Below are 23,542 nucleotides of genomic sequence, written 5' to 3'. Positions count from 1 at the left end.
ATTATAACTCTTGGATTGAGCTACGTTTCCAATACCATTATTAAAAATGACATACTAATCTACACCGGCTAAAGGAATGCCAAAAAAGGGCCGTCTTGTGGCAAATTTGGCTAATGAGTTTATGGCACATCAGGATTTATACTATAAAGTGCTCAAATGTGAAAAGAGCCCTATATCCAGAAAGACAAAGTAGAGATATAATATTTCTTCTCCAGAAACTCTCTAATTTTTCATTTTTATATATTTCCAAACAGTCCCGTTTTTATGCAAATTTGTATAAGCACCTCCCGAAGGTAAAGGACTGGTTCATCGGACAGTTAGATTTTACGGGAGATAATAAGTATTTTTTGTATTATTGCATGACTGAACGAGTGGGGTCGTTCCAGTGAAATGTCATGTACACTCGGGAGTCAATATAGGTTGAAGGTGTCTGCATAAATCTAACACCCAGACAATTATATATATATAATTACATGTAGACGCCAAAGAGCTATACATAAACTAATGGATGCATACTTTTCTTTACTATGAAGAACACGATGATTCCTATAATGGTCACACCAGCGAGTACTCCTATAACGATACCGGCGATCGCTCCACCATCCAGTCCACCACTGGAACCACCATCTGGAAAAAAAAGGAGCATAAGACTCCACCATGGGTCTCATTAAAAAGGAAATAAAAGCATTTTCAAGAGTTATGTTCCACTTTAACCCATTATTGCAGTTGTATGACTCTGATGGCATTCTGATAAATGAACTACCAATCTGGGACTAGGGACTGGGTAGAGGATATCCATTGGGGACTTGGCAAATTAAGTCACCATAGACTTGGTAAAGCTTATATAAATAGGTGGTATTTATAAAATTCAGCTTAACAGTATGGACTATGGATTTATATCATACTGAATCCAAAAGGGATGGTATAGAAAGCCCATTTTAAACCATCCTCCTATGGAATTCTTGGGGGAAATAAGAAGGTCCTCCATTCAGGTCTCCTAACAAATGGCCTTAAAAAGTGTCTGTTCTGCAGACCTAGAACTTGTACATTAAATGGTTATTCTTGTCGATTGGAGGGAGTGCACTGCTACTATGTCTTCTGGCTTTCTGATTGCGAGGGAACAGTGCACTTGTGAAGATTGAAAGTTCCAAACAGTAGCATGGTTGAGCCACTGGTCCGAATTGGAGGCTCTTCAAGGCTTCTAGCAGTGGCAGCTTTGCTTCTAAAGCATCAGATGCTGGCTGGATCAAGCAGATCCAGGATCCTCCAGTTTTATAAAAGAGCATTCAAGTATGGGATCCTTGTCTAGAAAACCATCCACATCTTCTATGGTGACAAACTATAGAGCTAAAAATCCCTTTCAGACCGTAGATGAATTTCAATTGCAAAGTTGGTTGTTTTTACAAGCACTTTACAATTGTATCTATTTCTGATCATGACAAAATGTCTTTTTAATCATAAGATACAATGATTTCATTAAAGCAGGTGCAATACTTATCTTGCCCTCTTGAGGAAGTGCAGGGAAATTAAACACTTAATTACAACTGATTGCTGGGAATTCCTGGCAGTGATACTAATCAGAGGGCAGAATTTTTAGTTAAAACATAACATGATGGCTTCATTGGACGTGACTTACCACTTTTGGAAACTTTAACATTGAAAATGAAGGTTGTTTTTCCAATTAAGTTTTCGGCAACACATTTATAATCGCCAGATTCGGCTTCGGTCAACTTATCAATGTTGAGAGTGGATGCATAAGAAGTGGAGTCCACCTTGAATTTACCACCATTCTGAATGGCAGTAGAACTATTGCCTTGGTACCAAGAGAATGAAGCCGGAAGGGCCTGAGTTGATAGGGCAGTGGCCCGCGACTGGACTCCAGCTTGCAGATCCACTGTTAGGTTGACCGCACCTCCGACTGTACCTGAAGTAACTGAATCGTTCTTGTGATCAGGAGACTTTGGAGGCTCTGATGGAAGGAGGTGAAGAACAAATAGAATAATTAGTTCCCTGTGAATCACTTTGTTCTCTATGCACAGGCAAAGCAAGAAAGATTTTAATGTTGGGTTATGCACATGGGAAGCCAAACTCCACGCCATACTGGATGGTAAAACCCTCACATGTAAGAGGAACAGTACATCAGTCAATACAAACTTAGCTGTAGCAACCAATGCCAGGTAGCTGCCGTCAAGTTAAGTAAGATAAGGCGGAATGCATAAAGACAGGTAACGGTGTACATGATGGGAACATTGATGTATTGATTTACTAATCAGACAAGATATACAATATTTGGGAATTGGTATATATTGAAAGATGTATCAGAGCTTCAATGGGTGGGCTTATGTTCTCTTGGCCTCCAGATGTTGTGACGGTTAATTTGTATCAAAGGGGCCAGAATGGCTTCAATTGGAGAAATAATATTATAAGTTATATGCCCCAGATTTCTAGGGATGGGACGCTGATCCAGGAATTTATTCTCTTTAATCAGATTTGGAGTTGGGAATTAATTTTTCAGTTGAAGTGAGCATAAACTGACGCCTGCCTCATGAGGGTTGTTTTGCCTTTTGCGTAACATATTTTTATTTCTATTTACTAATCAATCTGCCCTTTTGTTGTGATAGAAATAAGCTGTGTGCTCACTTTCAGGTGAGCTTGTGCTTAGACACAGAAGCCAATCAGAAGAGGCAGAACTCCAGAGAGGAGGGTTGAAGCAACAGCCTGGGCCAGTGATGAGGCAAGGGGTCTGTCTCAGACTGTTAGACTACCTGTAGGCAGTGTAGCTTACTGTAGTATAGTAACAGATCACAGCTCTGCCCTAATGGCGCTGGTCTAAAAAGCAGCCAATTAGCAATATCTTAGGAACATAAATATCTGGTAGGCATTACAGACTGACATATTGATAAGCTCACTACTGGACACTCGCTTTAAGCAGGAGGTTGTGACTAATTCATATCTATCAGTCTCATGTACTGCCAAAAAACAGTGCAGCATCTAGTATCATACATATAGCAGAAATGACATTACGAACTTCTTACCAAATATTAACACACAGCTTGAGGTTCTTCTTTGATTACCATTACAGGTGAGATTGCTCCCGTGGATATTACTGGAAGAGCTCACATTTCTGAACACTTCATTAATTAGTGTATTTTGCACATCATCAAATATCATGGTGACATTGGCTGCTGGGTTTCCTCCAGGCCAAGAACAGCCGAGCTCTAATATCTGTCCTATGGGTTGTGCAGTACAGACAATGTTTCCATCAGGAGACCCTGGGATATAAGAAAGTGATAAAAATAATACTGATAATAATATACAAGAATGTAATAATATTATTATTTATTAATTTTTAAAATATTATATTGTTCTATCTGGATCAGAGAAACGCAGGAATAAAAGATAAAACACGCCTAATTCCGGAGAACAGCAGCATTTATACAAGTAGAAAACCTACATATTAATTGCAAGTGACAGGTCATCTTTAAAGGGGAATACAAGATTCATGAAACGCTTCTGAATCTGTGAAATATTGTTAAAGTGCAACATGGCAAGGCATAAAAGTATGACATCATTATTTATATTTATAGATAGATAGATAGAAAGATAGATACATAGATAATAGATGATAGATAAATAATAGATAATAGATAGATAAATAATAGATAAATAGATAACAGAGAGAGATAGATAGATCGATCGATCGATCGATCTCTGGCAACAATTAAGAGACCACTGCACAGTTTTGTAAAAAATCTGATTCTCTACATGTCTGACAGCCATTCCATTCCAGTGTCAGTTGAACACAGTACACCTCATTCTACTTAATGTGCTTCTGATTAGGTGATCACCTGAACCAAATATTACTTAACAAAGGAAAGTATAAAAAAAATCCTGCTGTGATGTTCACAATCCTCCTAACAATGTAGTACAAAAACTTGGCACTCAAAAGAAAAATTGATTTGACAGTTCCTTTATTGTAAAAGGCATCCAGTTAAATATACTTCTTTTACTTCTTTAAACGTTTTCGGTCATACAATTGACCTTCATCAGAAACAGAATTTTTTCACAGTTGGTTTTAACTAGAATGAGTTTACAAGAAGACAAGACAGTATGGTTAGTGAACAAATAAGTATATAACAAATATCTGAGCAACAGGATGCTGATAATGACCGTATGAACATCATGTAAAGTTTAGACGAAAGGTCGATGACTAGATAAATACTGAAATAGCGAATCCTGAGACAAGGTTCAAGTGAGCTTAGTGAAACTCCACAGGTTCCACGGGCGGTGATAGAGAGTCCGTGCTGTGATGGTATGTAAGGAACATATGTAAAAGACGTGCCCTAGGAGGTTGAAAACAAACAAGTGTGACACTGGTAAATAAAGGATATAGTGAGATTCGTGGTCGGCTGGTGCTACTGGATGTGCAATACCACATGAAAAGTAATAGCCGACTGGAATGAGTGCCAAGACAGGTACCTGAGAGGAACTGTAATGGAAAATTCCATATATTATTATTAAAGAACCGCTGTCATAAGTAGGCACTATTCAGTACTGGAAAAAAAGAGAAAGAAAGAACAAGACGGTGAGTGACTATGGCACATAAACATAAACATATTGGGCGATGTTATGTGAATGAGGAAGGAGAAAAAATCCAAACCAGTCAATTAATACCTGGGTATATTCATTAATAATGTAGAGAAACAGACGTCTGGGAAGCAGCAGCTACTGAGGATGAAAGGACACTGAGGATGATAAAAAAGAGTATAAATGTGTGTACTGAGATAGGCTGAGGATATGCACGTAATGTGAACTGAATTACCCATTCATGTAGGAAATCACCAGACCCACGGGTTTGACACCTTAGGTTATACAGGGACCGGTAGATCCAATGATTGGTGTGGGTGTCCAGAAATTTGCACTGCTATTGAAACATGTATAAGGTATGAGTAGCCCTGAGGACAAAGAATGTGAGGTGAACACTGTATTAAGAAGTGTGAAATCACCTGTAATATATTCAGGAAACTATCCTGTATTGTTTGTGACAGGCATGAGTGGCCACAACTGGGTGCTAAAATTGAAAGAGAAGAAAGCATAAGCAAAAAGGCACTAGTTGGTACAATAGTAGTGCCCTAATGTTGTCTGGGAGAGCTAGAGTCACCTGTGATTCTCCAAATGGTCTGTCCTGCCCAGGGAGGCAAGTGTGTCACAGGGAGAGTGAAGGCGCTGTTCAGGGGAAGCACTGAGGGTGCAGAGGGATAGCGCTGCAAAAAATGAGAAAATGCTGTCAATGTGATAAAGTCTGTCCAGCTACTGACTAAGGTAATATTTTAAGAGATCCAGCTCATGTCTTGCTGGTCCTCTACTTTATCACATTGACAGCATTTTCTCATTTTTTGCAGCGCTATCCCTCTGCACCCTCAGTGCTTCCCCTGAACAGCGCGTTCACTCTCCCTGTGACACACTTGCCTCCCTGGGCAGGACAGACCATTTGGAGAATCACAGGTGACTCTAGCTCTCCCAGACAACATTAGGGCACTACTATTGTACCAACTAGTGCCTTTTTGCTTATGCTTTCTTCTCTTTCAATTTTAGCACCCAGTTGTGGCCACTCATGCCTGTCACAAACAATACAGGATAGTTTCCTGAATATATTACAGGTGATTTCACACTTCTTAATACAGTGTTCACCTCACATTCTTTGTCCTCAGGGCTACTCATACCTTATACATGTTTCAATAGCAGTGCAAATTTCTGGACACCCACACCAATCATTGGATCTACCGGTCCCTGTATAACCTAAGGTGTCAAACCCGTGGGTCTGGTGATTTCCTACATGAATGGGTAATTCAGTTCACATTACGTGCATATCCTCAGCCTATCTCAGTACACACATTTATACTCTTTTTTATCATCCTCAGTGTCCTTTCATCCTCAGTAGCTGCTGCTTCCCAGACGTCTGTTTCTCTACATTATTAATGAATATACCCAGGTATTAATTGACTGTTTTGGATTTTTTCTCCTTCCTCATTCACATAACATCGCCCAATATGTTTATGTTTATGTGCCATAGTCACTCACCGTCTTGTTCTTTCTTTCTCTTTTTTTCCAGTACTGAATAGTGCCTACTTATGACAGCGGTTCTTTAATAATAATATATGGAATTTTCCATTACAGTTCCTCTCAGGTACCTGTCTTGGCACTCATTCCAGTCGGCTATTACTTTTCATGTGGTATTGCACATCCAGTAGCACCAGCTGACCACGAATCTCACTGTATCCTTTATTTACCAGTGTCACACTTGTTTATTTTCAACCTCCTAGGGCACGTCTTTTACATATGTTCCTTACATACCATCACAGCACGGACTCTCTATCACCGCCCGTGGAACCTGTGGAGTTTCACTAAGCTCACTTGAACCTTGTCTCAGGATTCGCTATTTCAGTATTTATCTAGTCATCGACCTTTCGTCTAAACTTTACATGATGTTCATACGGTCATTATCAGCATCCTGTTGCTCATATATTTGTTATATACTTATTTGTTCACTAACCATACTGTCTTGTCTTCTTGTAAACTCATTCTAGTTAAAACCAACTGTGAAAAAATTCTGTTTCTGATGAAGGTCAATTGTATGACCGAAAACGTTTAAAGAAGTAAAAGAAGTATATTTAACTGCCTTTTACAATAAAGGAACTGTCAAATCAATTTTTCTTTTGAGTGCCAAGTTTTTGTACTACATTGTTAGTTGGCTGGATACCCGACTTGTGCACCTCTCTCCTCACTGAGTGCCGTGTTTTTTCTATTTTCTAGTTCACAATCCTCCTGCAATAGGACAAGCTCGATGACAAAACAAGTGCTAGTAATATCCCAAAAGTAATAGGAATGACAAAATAACTATTAACCATGAAAGGAGTTGAAAAGAAAAGTCTTGAGTGAAGAAAAGAAGGGTTCAATTCTGGATTTACTAGCAGAGGGATACAGTGAGCATCATGTTGCCTCCATCCCTAAAATTTCTAAGAGGGCAATCCATTACAACATGGTCAAGCAGCAGACATTGGGGACAACAAAGCTACAGACCGGCAGTGGGCGAAAACGACTCTCCATTGACCGGGATGACTGTCATCTTATTCGAATGTCACTCGGCAACCACAGGAGGACATCAAGTGACCTACAAAAGGGATGGCAAATGGCAGCTGGAATGAAGTGCATTGCAAGAACAGTTCGTAACAGGCTCATAGAGGCAGGGCTCAAGTCATGCAAATCTGGAAAAAAGCCTTTCATCAATGAGAAGCAAAGGAGAGCCAGGCTGAAGTTTGCCAAAGACCATAAAGATTGGACCATAGAGGACTGTAGTAAGGTAATCTTCTCTGATGAGTCTAATTTTCAGCTTTGCCCAATACCTGGTCATCAAATAGTTAGACGGAGACCTGGAGAGGCGTACAAGCCACAGTGTCTTGCACCCACTGTGAAATTTGGTTTAGGATCAGTGATGATCTGGGGATGCTTCAGCAAGATTGGATTTGGGTAGGTTTAACTTTGCAGAGGATGTATGAATCAAGCCGCATACAAGGTTATCCTGGAAAAACAGTTGATTCCTTCTGCTCAGGCAGCGTTCCCCAACTCTGAGGACTGTTTTTCCCAGCAGGACAATGCACCATGCCATACCGCTAGGTCAATCAATGTGTGGACGAAGGACCACCACATCAAAACCCTGTCAAGGCCAGCCCAATCTCCAGACCTGAACCCCATTGAAAACCTTTGGAATGTAATCAAGAGGAAGATGGATAGTCACAAGCCATCAAACAAAAAAGAAGTGCTTACATTTTTGTACGAGCAGTGGCATAAGGTCACCCAAAAGCAGTGTGAAAGACTTCTGGAAAGCATGCCAAGACACAAAAGCTGTGATTAAAAATCATGGTTATTCCACAAAATATTGATTTCTGAACTCTTCCTGAGTTAAAACATTAGTATTGTTGTTTCTAAATGATTATGAACTTGTTTTGTTAGCATTATTTGAGGTCTGCAAGCACTGCTTTAAGTTATTTTGACCATTTCTCATTTTCTGAAAATAAATACAAAATTTAGGGCTTGGAAATTCGACAAAAATATACCTATAAAGAGAAAAATCAGACAAAATGAAAATTTTGCAGTGGTCTCTTAATTTTTGCCAGAGCTGTAGATAGATGATAGATAGATAATAGATAGTTATTATATAGCTAGTAGACCAATAATCGATAGATAATAGATACAGTGCCTTGTAAAAGTATTCGGCCCCCTGGAACTTTTCAACCTTTTCCCACATATCATGCTTCAAACATAAAGATACCAAAAGTAAATTTTTGGTGAATAATCAACAACAAGTGGGACACAATTGTGAAGTTGAACGAAATTTATTGGTTACTAGCTGAAGAGCCCGGCGCTGCCCGGGCATAGTAACTAACTGTGGTTAGTTATAACAAATTATAATTATCCTCCATCCCATAGTCCCGTGCCCATATACCCATCATAGATATCCTCCATCCCATAGGCCCGTGCCCATATACCCATCATACATATCCTCCATCCCATAGTCGAGTGCCCATATACCCATCACACATCCTCCATCCCATAGTCCCATGCCCATATACCCATCATAGATATTCTCCATCCCATAGTCCCATGCCCATATACCCAGCATACATATTCGCCATCCCATAGTTGAGTGCCCATATACCCATCGCACATCCTTCATCTCATAGTCCCATGCCCATATACCCATCATACATATCGTCCATCCCATAGTCCCGTGCCCATATACCCATCATACATATCCTCCATCCCATAGATCAGTGCCCATATACCCATCATACATATCCTCCATCCCATAGTCCCGTGCCCATATACCCATCATACATATCCTCTATCCCATAGATCAGTGCCCATATACCCATCATACATATCCTCCATCCCATAGTCCAGTGCCCATATACCCATCATACATATCCTCCATCCAATAGTCCAGTGCCCATATACCTGTCATACATATCCTCCATCCCATAGTCCAGTGCCCATATACACATCATACATATCCGCCATCCCATAGTCCCGTGCCCATATACCCGTCATACATATCCTCCATCCCATAGTCCAGTGCCCATATACCCATAATACATATCCGCCATCCCATAGTCCCGTGCGCATATACCCATTATGACATCATCACCATGGCAACCGTTATGACATAACCGTCACCATTGCAACCTATTAAGACATCATCGTCACCATAGCAATCATTGAGACAGCATCTTCGCCATTGCAACCTATTATGACATTAGCGTCGCAATGGCAACCATTATGACATCATAATGAGGGGTGGGGCTTGCAACCTATGATGACATCAGCGTCACCATGGCAACCATTGTGACACCATAATGAGGGGCGGGGCTTGATACACACACACTTTTCCCCCCATTATGTAGATAGGGGCAAAATTGTTTGGTGAATTGGAACGCGCGGGGTTAAAATTTCGCCTCACAACATAGCCTATGACGCTCTCGGGGTCCAGACGTGTGACTGTGCCAAATTTTGTGGCTGTAGCTGCGACGGTGCGGATGCCAATCCCGGACATACACACACACATACATACATACATACATACATACATACATACACACCCACATTGAGCTTTATATATTAGATTTTAAATTTTTGTGGAAATTCAAAAGCTGAAAAGTGGGGAGTGCAATATTATTCGGCCCCTTTAACTTAATACTTTGTTGCGCCACCTTTTGCTGCGATTACAGCTGCAAGTCGCTTGGGGTATGTCTCTATCAGTTTTGTACATCGAGAGACTGAAATTCTTGCCCATTCTTCCTTGGCAAATAGCTCGAGCTCAGTGAGGTTTGATGGAGATCATTTGTGAACAGCAGTTTTCAGTTCTTTCCACAGATTCTTGATTGGATTGAGGTCTGGACTTTGACTTGGCCATTCTAACACCTGGATACATTTATTTGTGAACCATTCCATTGTAGACTTTGCTTTATGTTTGGGATCATTTTCTTGTTGGAAGACAAATCTCAGTCCCAGTCTCAGTTCTTTTGCAGACTCCAACAGGTTTTCTTTAAGAATGGTCCTGTATTTGGCTTCATCCATCTTCCCATCAATTTTAACCATGTTCCCTGTCCCTGCTGAAGAAAAGCAGGCCCAAACCATGATGCTGCCACCACCATGTTTGACAGTGGGGATGGTGTGTTCCGGGTGATGAGCTGCGTTGCCTTTATGCCAAACACATTGTTGCCAAAAAGTTTGATTTTGGTTTCATCTGACCAGAGCACCTTTTTCCACATGTTTGGTGTGTCTCCCAGGTGGCTTGTTGCAAACTTTAAACAACACTTTTTATGGATATCTTTGAGAAATGACTTTCTTCTTGCCACTCTTTCATAAAGGCCAGATTTGTGCAGTGCACAACTGATTATTGTCCTATGGACAGACTGTCCCACCTCTGCTGTAGATCTCTGCAGTTCATCCACAGTTATCATGGGCCTCTTGGCTGCATCTCTGATCAGTCTTCTCCTTGTTTGAGATGAAAGTTTAGAGGGACGGCCGGGTCTTGGAAGATTTGCAGTGGTATGACACTCCTTTCATTTCAATATGATCGCTTGCACAGTGCTCCTTGGGATATTTAAAGTTTTTGGACATCATTTTGCATCCAAATCCGGCTTTAAACTTCTCCACAATAGTATCACGGACCTGCCTGTTGTGTTCCTTGGACTTCATGATGCTCTCTGTGCATCAAACAGAACCCTGAGACTATCACAGAGCAGGTGCATTTATATGGAGACTTGATTATACACAGGTGGATTATGTTTTTCATCATTAGTCATTTAGGACAACAATGGATCATTCAGAGATCCACAATGAACTTCTGGAGTGAGTTTGCTGCACTGAAAGGGGCTGAATAAAGTAGTATTGCACGCCCCACTTTTCAGTTTTTGAATTTCCACAAAAATTTAAAATAACCAATAAATTTCGTTCAACTTCACAATTGTGTTCCACTCGTTGTTGATTCTTCACCAAAAATGTACATTTGGTATCTTTATGTTTGAAGCATGATATGTGGGAAAAGGATGAAAAGATCCAGGGGGCCTAATACTTTCGCATGGCACTGTAGATAGATAATGGTGTTGGTTGGTAGTAACCACTCTCACCTCCCTTTAATTAGTCACATGACCCATCAGCTGATCGTCGGTTATAGAGTTTTCTTCTACGCAGACCAGCTAGGTGTGTGGAGCTCGCCTGTGACGGGTTCTGTTATCCTGGTGTAGTTTACTCTGCTGCTGTGAAGCTTAGCAGCAAATTCTGAGATGAATTGTATTCTTTTTGTCAGTCAATTTTTTGTCTCTTTCCCTGTGTAATATCATCTGCACTGGTGTCGCTAGCTTTCTTACTGGCCAGTGAACTAGCCAGGGTTAGTAGTGGTGACAGCCAGGAACTAGGCATGCCATAGAGGCGGGGGAAGGACCCACATAGGGCATTAGGGAAGCCTTAGGGACAGGCATAGGTTGGTGTCAGGAGGTGTCCCATCCCCTGCTCCTGATCATTAAGACCTTCCTCTTCTTTTTTCCATTCTATTGTACTTAAATGCTGTGTTGTCTGCCGAACATACCTGTGTCCTAGCGTGACATTATAACCGACCTGCACTATTTTCCGGAGTCACTATGGCTCAAGCTGATGCTTTTGCACCACTGAGTCAGACCCTCATGGATGAGGTTACTGAGTTGTGGTCAAAGGTGGTGCAGCAGTTTCAGTAGATGTTTGGGTTGTTGGTCTCGGCGCATGCATTGGCTCAACTGGAACCCAAAATATCTCTCACTGACAGGTTCTCTGGAGGGAGAGATAAATTTATGGTTTTCATATAAGACTGTAATTATATATCAGGCTCCGAGCTCGTTCCTCAGAAAGTTAGGAACAACAAGTGGGGATTGTAGTCTTCTTTCTTAAGGGTGATTCCAAGTCCTGGGCCTTCTCCCTGACGACTGACTCTCCTTCTTTGCAGTTGGTGGATGAGTTTTTTGCAGCTTTGGCCCTGGTGTATGGTGATACTGATTTTATCTTTCTGGCTGAGTCTAAACTCCATAAGATCATACAGGGGGCCCGGCCAGCTGGGGAGTTTTTCTTGGAGTTCTGGAGATGGGCCACTGACCTTGGAGTCATTTTTGTCAGTGTCTGTCTGCTAGGCTTCAGGATTCTCTGGTGCAATATGCTACTCCAATGTCATTGGAGGCGGCCATGGCCCTTGCTTTCAGGGTGGATAGATGCCTCAGGGTTAGACATACATTGACACTTCCCCCCGCTGTTCTTCCTAGGGAGGAGGACACACAGGTGCTGAGGGATGAACTCATGCATTTGAAGGTGTCTCCTCTCACATTAGGTTGCCTGCAGTTCGCCGTGGGATGGGGTCATATTTTTACTGTGGCATTGTGGATCATTACATTAAAGTGTGTCCATCTCACGCCAAAAATGTTACTCCATCTTAAAAGCTGCATTCCGCTGGTCGTGTGAAGGGAGACGACCAGAGTGTGTACATTTCCTCCACTTTTATATCTACATTTTTAATTTCTGCTGAAGTAGTGGTTTGTGGGAAAACAGAGACTATTCCGTTTCTTGTGGATAGTGCACCTGTAGTTAGTTTGGTGGATTCTCGCTTTGCTCAGATCCATGGTCTAATCGGTAGGACACTAGCAAGATCCATTCCTATTCATGCTATTGATTCTGTTCCTTTCAGCCACAAGAGTTTGGCCCAAATTGTACATAATGTGAACTTGCACATAGTGACTCTTCATGAAGAGTTCCTGTTGTGTTGTATCTTGGAGGGTATGCCTACTCCCATCATCTTAGGCTTTCCCCGAGTGAAGAAACAATCCGATTAGTGATTTGCAGTCCAGAGAAATAGTCAATTGGAGCAATTTTTGTAAAAACTGTTGCTTGGGTCAGGTGCTGTGGCCTCTGCAGTTTTGATTAAATCTACCCCTTTTTCTTCGGTGGAGGTTGCTACTGGGTCTACCGGAAATTAGGAGCGAGACTCTACCCACACCTCAGGTTAACTCTAGATCGCCCAGAAAAAACTGGTCAGGGGAGGGTGGTGAATTTCACTGAGCATCCAGAGGGTAAGAGTTTTGTGACACAGGGGATGCCTCTGTTCTCTGTCTTTCAAGGAGAGCACCATCTTGTTACAAACGTACGTGTGGTAATAAACGTTCAGGTCTGGACCTGTGAGTGAATGAGTATGTGTGGGTGTCCACTAAAAACATCAGGCAGAAGTGCACATCTAGGACTCTGAGTTTTAGTGGGATCAGGCAGTAGAGCATGGTGGTCGTTCTCAGCCCTAGGACCTTCCAGTTGAAGTTACCCCCAGTGAGGCATGTCCATAACGTGTTCCACAGGTCGTCTCTGAGGATATTTAGTCAATGGCAGCCATTTATTGACTGGTTGCTGAATAGCGATTGCATCTGTCCTAGTATTGCAGTCCCAGTATTGTTCTACTATCCTTGGGAAACAAAGGCACAATGTTTGTTAATATGTTGATGACCCATCGATGCTCTGAAAATATGAAGGATAATCTATATATGTTGTTTGAACACTCCAGCAGTGAGTGATAGTCTCCTTCCACCTTCCTCAAGCCTGTGCTGGAATGACTGAATGAGAAGTTGTGACCTATAAAAATGGGAGACTCTACATTACAGAAGTCATGACTCCAACTGAAGAAATACAGAGCTGCTTCATTGACCATCACTGACCCCTCAAAGATGTTTAGAAAATCCAGGTAGGGACAATCAAATCACCTGACTTCGTACATCAATGGACTGTCAGTTTCCTAAGCTTGTCGTCACCTCCTCACAAGAGGAGACCGCCAAAAGTGGGGAGCCACTGGTGGGGGTACTTGGCACTGGAAGCAGTTCTAATCCCAGAGAGTCAGCGGAAGGGTGAGACTAATTTGCACCATCTTGAGTATTTGCTGAGACTATTCTATTTGCTATTGTGTGTTGGTGGTTCAATAAATTATTGACACTCTGTTTTACCCTCACCCTGTGTTGTCTAAGTAGGGTTCTGCCCGCACTAAGAGAGAGCACATGTTCAGTGGTATGAGCCCTAGTCCATGCAGTCTTTCTAAAGATGGCTGGGCCAGCGGACGAGATAACCCACTAACCTTGTGTCTCTACACCGGTTATTACACTAGCGAGGGATGATAGAGGTGACAGCCAGGGACTAGGCATGTGATAGCGGCAGAGGGAAGGTCCCGCATATGGCATTAGGGGTGCTTAGGAACAGGCACATGTTGGTGTCAGAAGGTGTCCCATCACCCGCTCCAGACCGTTAGGTCCTTCCTCTCCTTTTTTCCATCCCCTTGTAATTATATGCTGTGTGGTATGTCAAACATACCCGTGTCCGAGCATGACAATAATAGATAGATAATAGATAGATAGATATACAAATAGATAATAGATAGAGGATGAAACGTTGCACCACTTGGTGCTGGATTAAAGCCCACAATTTTTCCTTGAACTGGAGAGCTCTCTGATTTTTTCCATTTATATTTTGCGTTGGACAACCGCATTATTCAGGAAGTATTGCACCCAAAATCTGCTCAAGTTTGTGCTGCTATCTGTCTTTTCTATTTAGGTACAGTAGATAGATAGATAGATAGATAGATAGATAGATAGATGTAAAATTTTACTCACATTTGATATTGAAGTTGGCTGCACTACTGTTCATATTATTAGCTCTGTTGGTGGCTTGGCAGATGATTGGTCCTGTGTCGGTCTTAGAGACGGGGCTGATGGTGAGATTGGAGTTTGGAGGAGAATCACTCTGAGTAATGGAATATGGAGGCTTTGATGACACTTGGCTTCCATTTAGACTCCAGGAGAAGGTAATGGCTGATCCCTGAGCTGAGCAATAGAGAGACACCGAGTCCTCTCCTGCCCAGAGCACCACAGATGTGTTACTGGTCAGCGTCACTGCTGATACCCGCGCTGTGAACAAAACCAAAGATGAAGTGTTAACTAAAAAGTTACATTTCCCATTACAAACTTGTTTCAGAGAAAATGTTAAGGAATTTTCCTCCAACATAAGAATAAGGCCGGAGTCAGACATGCGAGAAACTCGCACGAGTCTCGCATGTCGATACCCGGTACTGCCGCCGGCACTTGTACAGGAGCGTGCGGCTGCATGTATTTCTATGCAGCCGCACGCTCAGGTCCCGAGTGCCGGCGGCAGTACCGGGTATCGACATGCGAGACTCGTGCGAGTTTCTCGCATGTCTGACCCCGACCTATGTTGTGTCCTGGATGAGCCCCGAGGAAATCTGATCCACTCATATATTAATGATCTAGCCTTAAAGTGGATTGTCAATATCAGATTGTGTTGTATTCAGATAAATGACATCTCCTACTAATCAGCCGTTTGCAGAGCTAGCAATTCAGAGCAGGTTTTGGGTGTCAGAACCCACAGAATAACTTATACCTGAACCTAAAAAACCCTACTACACATTATCACTTTGTATAATGAACAGTTAGAAATTATTTTAGGACTTTCAAAGGGTTATTTCATGATATTACAAATTCACAAATGATGAATAAAAAAAGAAAAAGAAAATAGTCCCTGATCTCCTGGCTCCTATGTTTTTTGCCTTTGTGACATTGTGTTTTCTTTTACGCTGAAATAATTGCATTGTCTGATTTATGGAACTCTCAGAAAGAAATGTTTAAATAAACTAGTTCTCCAGCACACAAGTGTTTTATTTCATTGCAGCGCCTCTGCAGGAGAAACGAAGCATTACACAGATCCAATTAAAATGATTGCGGTCTCCAGGTAATGTGTGGATCTGGCAGGTCCTCAAGAGCAAGAAAGGGTCTTTGTAGCCACCTCTTGCTTCAGGTAATAGAAGGTGACCCTAAACAATGTATTCTGATTTCCTTCAACTAAAGTATTTAAAAAAAAAATGCTGCCTCCTAGCCATACCTTTCTGAAAAGATTACTAATAAGAATGACATATCACAGATATGGCGTGTTACTTACTGGCCAGGTTGAACATTACGTCACTGCTGTTCAGGCTGTTTATTATGTTTTTAGCTGTACATATGAAGGATCCATTGTCATTAGTGGAGACTGGGTTGATAATGAGAGTTTTGTTATCATCGGTGAGAATATATTCGGTTCCTCCGGATATCGGTGCTCCTTTTAGACTCCATGAGTACCTTACATTTGTACCTTGAGCCGAACATTTTAGGGTTACTGAATCTAATCCAGGCCAGACAAGTCCCGATAGATTACTTGTGATCGTGACATCAGAGACCGGATCTGACATAGGAAACATAAACGTTGGATTGTAAATGTCTAATATTAATAGACCATAATATATTGTGTATACACATCCTCAGAATTAAGTCTCCTGACTCTGGGGACAAAGATGTCCCCCATGTAACCCAACAACGACCAAGCAATTTTGCTAAAAATGCTCATACCAGACACTTTATATGCCAATTATAGTAGACTAGAGGTGTGCCCGATGCTATCGCATCGGGAGGGAAGTGTGTGTGTGGGGTGTGTGTACGTGTGTGTGTGAGTACATATGTGTGTACGTGTGTGTGTGTGTACATGTGGGTGTGTGTGAGTACATGTGTGTGTACGTACATGTGTGTGTGTGTGTGTGTGTGTGTCCCACAGCTGCCTACCCACCCACCTCCGTGCAGTCAAAGCCGACAGGAAAGAGGGTGGTTTGCCGCCTGTGCTGGAGATGTGAGTACGTGTGTGTGTATATATGAGTACATGTGTGTGTGTGTGTATATGTGAGTACATGTGTGTATGTGAGTACGTGTGTGTTTGTATGTGAGTACCTGTGTGTGTATGTGTGTACGTGCGTGTGTGTATGTGTGTGAGTACGTGTGTGTGTGTATGTGTGTACGTGTGTGTGAGTACGTGTGTGTGAGTATGTGTGTGTATATGTGATTATATGTGTGTATATGTGAGTATGTGTGTGAATATATGAGTACATGTGTGTGTATATGTGAGTACGTGTGTGTGTGAGTACGTGTATGTGTGTACGTGTGTGTGTATATGTGAGTACGTGTGTGTGTATATGTGTGTACATGTGTGTGTATATGTGAGTATGTGTGTGTATATGTGAGTATGTGTGTGTATATGTGAGTACATGTGTGTGTGTATATGTGAGTACATGTGTGTATGTGAGTACGTGTGTGTTTGTATGTGAGTACCTGTGTGTGTATGTGTGTGAGTACGTGTGTGTGTATGTGTGTACGTGTGTGTGAGCACGTGTGTGTATGTGTGTGTATATGTGAGTATGTGTGTGTATATGTGAGTATATGTGTGTATATGAGTACATGTGTGTGTATATGTGAGTACGTGTGTGTGTGAGTACGTGTATGTGTGTACGTATATGTGAGTACGTGTGTGTGTATGTGAGTATGTGTGTGAGTATGTGTGTGTGTATGTGAGTACTTGTGTGTGTGAATGTGTGTGTATGTGTGTGAGTACGTGTGTGTATATATTTGTACGTGTGTGTATATGTGAGTATGTGTGTGTGTATATGTGAGTATGTGTGTGTATATGTGAGTATATATGTGTGTATATGTGAGTACCTGTGTGTATATGTGAGTACGTGTGTGTGTATATGTGAGTACGTGTGTGTGTATGTAAGTACGTGTGTGTGTGTGAGTACGTGTGCGTGAGTACATGTGCGTATGTGAGTGTATACGTGTGTATGTGAGTGTGTGTGTATGTGACTGTGTGTGTAAGTGACTGTGTGTATGTGAGCTTGTGTGTATGGGAGTGTGAGTACGTGTGTGTGTGTGTGTGTGTGTATGTGAGTACGTGTGTGTGTATGTGAGTGTATGTGAGTGTGTGTATGTGACTGTGTGTAAGTGAGTGTGTGTGTGTATGTGAGTGGGTGTGTAAGTGAGTGTGTGTGTATGTGAGTGTGTGTGTATGTGAGTGTGTGTGTATGTGAGTGTATGTGAGTACGTGTGTATATGTGAGTACGTGTGTGTATGTGAGTACATGTGTGTGCATGTATGTGTGTGAGTGTGTGTGTGTGTGTATGTGAGTGTGTGTGCATGTGAGTGTGTGTAAGTGTGCGTGTGTATGTGAGTATGTGAGTTTGTGTGTCTATGTGAGTGTGTGTGAGTACGTGTGTATATGTGAGTACGTGTGTGTGAGTACGTGTGCGCATGTGAGTATGTGTGTGCATGTGAGTACATGTGTGAGCATGTTAGTATGCGTGTGTGTGTATGTGAGTACGTTTGTGTGTGTATGTGAGTGTGTGTATGTGTGTGTGTGCATGTTAGTACGTGTGTGTATATCTCAGTACGTGTGTGTGTATATGTGAGTGCGCGTGTGTGTGTGTACATGTGTGTGTACGTACATGTGTGTATGTGTACTGTGGTGCAGTAAACACTATGTCCGCTAGGGGGTGCTGTGTGGAGGTTCCAAGCGAAAGAATGAGTGGCAGAATCCTGAAGGATGGTTATGTATCTCAAAGTGGGTGCCTTTGAGATGGAGACTTAGCTATGCATATTGATCAGCAATGATATTTCTGAGGGGTTGTTTCAAGGTATAAGGGAGAAGTCTCTAGGTAACTCGGGAGTTGGGCGGGCCGGTTACCTACAAACCCACCCAGGGGTGTGTCTGAAAACGCCTGTAGTAAAAGGCTATGTGAGTGGGTGAAGGACCTGTGATGATGTCATAGTCACGTGACCTGGTGGGCGTGGCTATGGACCCTATAATGTGGCCAGGATAGGTCACATGGGGTGAATGCTGGGACCTGGTTGTTCCAGTGTGGAAGGTCCCGTGAGGAGAAGGATCTCTTCACTAACAGCACGTGTGGACGCTGTGAGCAATGGCGATGTATGCCTGAGAGTTCCCTGGAGGGAATGAACGTGTGCGGAATGCTGAAGCCGCATGAGGAGCCCTGACTTGGGTGAGATAATTGAGAGGCTAAGAGAGCCTGCGTACTGGACATTGATAACCAGAGTGAAGCATTATAATGGACGCTATGCTGGTAATGCTGTTAAGTGAACTGTCTGTTGCTGCTGTGGTTTATGAGGCGTGAATAAACCGCAAGGACTGTATGATTTGTTGGAAAATCCGTGCCGGAACTGGTTTTTGTTCGCTGCAAGCGAGAATCCCCTAAGTAAATGACAGCGCTACCTCACAGTACGTACGTGTGTGTGTGTACGTACATGTGTGTGTGTGTGTGTATATGTGTGTGTACAGTACAGACCAAAAGTTTGGACACACCTTCTCATTCAAAGAGTTTTCTTTATTTTCATGACTATGAAAATTGTAGGTTCACTCTGAAGGCATCAAAACTATGAATTAACACATGTGGAATTACATAATTAACAAAAAAGTGTGAAACAACTAAAAATATGTCTTATATTCTAGGTTCTTCAAAGTAGCCACCTTTTACTTTGATTACTGCTTTGTACACTCTTGGCATTCTCTTGATGAGCTTCAAGAGGTAGTCACCGGTATGTACGTGTGCGTGTGTGTACATGGTGGGCAGGCAGTGGCGGGTTCGGCGGCATGGCCAGCAGCGGCGGGACCAGCGGCGGGGGGGGTTCAGCGGCAGCGGGTCCAGCGGCGGGGGGTCCTGGCAGCGGCCAGCCAGCAGGAAAGACCGCGCCTTGTGGCCTGTGCTGGAGATGGGGTGCGACTCCTCCAGACGGCGCCCGCACCCCATCTCCAGCACTGGCTGCAAGTCGCGGTCTTTCCTGCCGGCTGTGACGGAGGTGGGTGGGCAGGCAACGGCGGGTCCAGCAGCGGCGGCGGGGGGGTCCCGGCGGAGTCCCACTGGGGGTACTGTGGAAGGGCCTGGTACCACCAGCGGGTGCCATATTGGAATACCTATCACTTGGGTATTCCAATATGGCAGTCAGCGTACTTCTGGTGCGGCGCGGTGGATTGTTGGATTCGGGGACATCCTGACGGAAGTGGATGACAGACAGTTTAAGGCAATTATATATATAGATGCCAGATACATTTAAATTGGTGATAACTGTCCGGACATATTCCAATAAAGTACAAATTGGGTTGTATAAGAGTAATGTAATTCTATGTTGAGATGGCTTCTCCATTGTAAGACTCCCTTTTCTTCTAAGAACCTCAACTACCTCTATAGTGTATCTATGATGTTCAGATCTTTTAAAATGATTTTCTTTAAATCGAGTAATACAGTATACAGTGTCTGTAATTTTAAATATACTAAAAGTTTTTTTTATCTTGTTAAATTGGAAAAATTGCAGAGTACTTGTAAAAAAAAAAGCAACTTTCCAATTTATTTCTTATTAAAAATCTTTGCTCTTAAGAACTAAGGTATTTTAAAATTCTATAGCTTACTACTCATTAACCTGGTTTCCGGGTGCAGTCTCACAGTTTTCTGGTTTTCTAGACAAGTAAGCGCAGATTTGCAAGCTCTTTGCATGTGGCTCACAGGCTTATGATGTGGGCTTGTGGCTGTCGGCCAGCTTGATGCATTAGCACTAGGTCTAGTAAACAGCCTTGAACAGGTCTTCAGATAGCGACTTTTCTGAGTAGTCCTATACAGAAGAGCAGATCTGGATGGGCAGGTACTAGCTTTGGGGTTGGAGAGATAAAATAAGTAAGTTCTAAGCTGGACATAAGATGACACTGCCAAATAGAAGGAGTGCTTGAAGCTTGATGTGATAGCCTGGCGGGAGTGCTTGATGTAAGAAAACTGGCTGAGGGTAAGGCAAGATGCAAGTACTGTATACTGCCTTGGTGTGATTTCTATGGGGATTCTTTGGCTTTCATTATACTAATAATGGGGTCTCTAGATGTAATTGTTCAGGGATCTGGATGTGACTTGTGATCCTGTCTCAGAGCTGAATGTGGCTCTTAAGGTAAGAAAGGTTGAGGGTCACTTCTTTAGAGCTTGGAAGAACTGCTTTGAAGCTAGCCGGATCACTACATCCGACATGCTTCAGTGCAACTGAGCTCCTCCAATGCTGTAAAGGCAGCACTGTGTAACCGTTCTACTGGCCCTACCTGTCAATCATCAGGAAGGCACCATCCACCGGCAAGCAGAAAGCCAAGAGGCAGAGATGTAATGTGCTCCTGAACATAGTCTTTACTTGTATTGAATATGGACCTTTCTTGGCTATTTCCAGTAAATTTAAATCTGTTCTGGTCATGTGATGCACATTAGGATAAATGTTCTGTCCTACCCCTCTATGTCCGTCACATGCACATGACCAGTACAGAATCAACTTTTGGAAGGGAAAATTGGTCAGTTCCAATCTAATAATTACAGTACAATTAGAACAGACATAGAAGAGAATACAAACAGCATTCAGCAAAGAGAGGAGGACAATCTGCCCTTCATTATCTACTCATCATGAAACAGAGTGAATGACGTGCATGGCAAATATAAAATATTATGTGAAAATCTTACTCCTTGCACAGTTTATGTGAAAAAAATATGAACGAAATAAAGAAAAGCTCAATATGCCTCCTAAAGTATAAACTACATTGACAATGTACTTACAATATACAGTCAGATTCAGGGAGTTGCTGGTGTTGGTGCTGATGGGGTTCTGGATGGTGCATGTGTAGGATCCACCGTCATAATCAGCTACTGGTGTGAAGTCCAGGAATGATCCCCTACAGATCAGGCGCTCAGAGCAGATAATCTTCTGACCATCCCGGTAGAAAGTGTAAGAAGTCACAGTCTGATTCCTGGCATCACATTGGAGGGTCACATCGGTGCCATTAACAAAAGGTTTGTTGATTGTAACATTGGAGCTGAGAACAGGAGCACTGAGTGGAGCTTTAAAAGAAGAAAAAAATAAGTTATTAATGTAAAGTACGTAAATAAAAAAAATAAAAAATTGTTGTGAATTTTAGAGTGTGTGTGACGAAACAATAAAAACATTATAAAACTGAAATAAAATATATAAAATATATCTGTTTGGTCGTTTTTGGAGCTTTTTGTAGATGTCTGATGTAATTTTTCCTGAGATGGTGTCACATTCTAAAGATCCTCTATTATATAGTTTATGGCAGTTTGTTAGAACATTATTAAAGAGGACATGTCACCAGGTAAGAAATGGGCATCTTTCGTTCTCTTAATTTATTCCTACTGCTCCTCTGAGTATTCTTCTTTTTTTTTAATGCAGATGTATTGAGGTCTGTTTATACAGGTAAGCACCTCTGTCTTTTTTTGTTTTTTCCTGAATATTGGAGGATTTTTCCCTCTTTCTGTGGTTTTCATGTTAGAGTAGGACTGGCAAGTGTAAGGAACCTTGAGCGGTTTGCCAGCTTAGGTATTATGGCCAGAATATCAACCAATACCTTACATATATTGATATGTTTTTGTGCACTTTTATCTTTTTCAGGGTGCAGTTGGGCCCCAGTGGTTCTGCTTACTGTGGCCTGTGTTCACACGGGATGCATTATAGTTAGCACTGGGCAGCCCCCCTATATGGTGTTACTAAGAGGCTGTGAACCTGATGCTCTGCATTCCCTGTGTGAACACTGCCACATACAGATTATTTTTTTGCACTGGTGTGCCACACGGCCAATCCCTGATTGTAGGCTGGCTGTCTCATTTGGTATTTTGTACCTGTGCAGCTGCCATTTTACTTGGTCCGCTGCACCCTGTTTAGCGCAGATGTATTACGGCCTGTCTATACAGGTAAGCATCTCTGCCTGTTTTTAGCAATACAATGATCCCTAACACACAGCCCAGGAAACTCGCAATTGGTTTCAGAGAAAATAAAGTGGCTAGAATGGCCCAGCCAATCACCTGGCCTGAATCCATTAGAAAATGTATGGAAGGACTAAAGCTCAGAGTTCATAGAAAGAGCCCACAGGAGCTTCAGGATGTGAAAAGTGTTTGTATGGAAGAATAAGCCAAAAATCACACCTGAGCAATGCTTGCAATTAGTTTCTCCAAACAGGAATTGTCTTGACGCTTCTTTACCAACAAAAGTTTTTCTACAAAGTATTATTCAAGTTTCAGAAAGTGTGTTCAATACTTTTTCCCTGTGACATTTCTTATTATTACACATAAGTAACTTAATTTATGGACATCTACAGTTTGATTTCTTTGCCTGTGTGGATTGGATGGGTTGTTATCTGGTGAGAATTTCATGTCAATGGCACCTTTAGAAATAGATTTACTTTGAAAATTGGTCACGTGTTCAATACTTATTTCACCCACTGTATCGTCTTTGCTACTCTTCCAATAACATGATATTTGGAAGGTAAATAAACATGTGTAGTCCATTTGGGTGAAAAAAAAGTAGGGGCAAGTAATTATATACTGATATACTGATAGGAGTCTTTTAGGTCTCTAAGTATAATGGAAGCAAGAATGGGTTCGGGGTGAAGGCAAAATAATAAGTTTTCATGTATCCTTTAATATGACTGATACAATGACACTAAACTTCAGTAAGGTGAATTTCTAATAGCTACAAAATGATCTTCGTGCCATAAACTGGGACAATGTTGTAAAAAATAA

At 42.0% G+C, this 23,542-nt stretch overlaps 1 protein-coding gene across 2 annotated transcripts in view; it reads right to left on the bottom strand.

Moving 5' to 3' along the window:
• The window catches only part of LOC141085422 (cell adhesion molecule CEACAM1-like), a 60,767-nt gene that overhangs the window by 19,086 nt on the left and 18,139 nt on the right, over positions 1-23,542 (bottom strand). For both annotated transcript variants that reach the window (XR_012231296.1, XM_073570776.1), the window contains exons 3-8: positions 21,566-21,847; positions 16,060-16,341; positions 14,721-15,014; positions 3,036-3,272; positions 1,637-1,969; positions 517-627 (exon numbers count right to left, since the gene is read on the bottom strand). Coding sequence is in view for 1 of the 2 variants with exons in the window: in XM_073570776.1 (XP_073426877.1) it covers positions 517-627; positions 1,637-1,969; positions 3,036-3,272; positions 14,721-15,014; positions 16,060-16,341; positions 21,566-21,847 (1,539 nt within the window). In the remaining variant the exon portion in view is untranslated. The remainder of the gene's footprint in view (positions 1-516; positions 628-1,636; positions 1,970-3,035; positions 3,273-14,720; positions 15,015-16,059; positions 16,342-21,565; positions 21,848-23,542) is intronic.

Source organism: Dendrobates tinctorius, unplaced genomic scaffold (assembly GCF_039654945.1).
Source record: "Dendrobates tinctorius isolate UK_male_01 unplaced genomic scaffold, ASM3965494v1 ptg000028l, whole genome shotgun sequence".
NCBI lineage: Eukaryota > Metazoa > Chordata > Amphibia > Anura > Dendrobatidae > Dendrobates > Dendrobates tinctorius.
The sequence above is the reverse complement of the archived record's forward strand: the minus strand, read 5'-3'. Positions and strand labels throughout refer to the sequence as shown.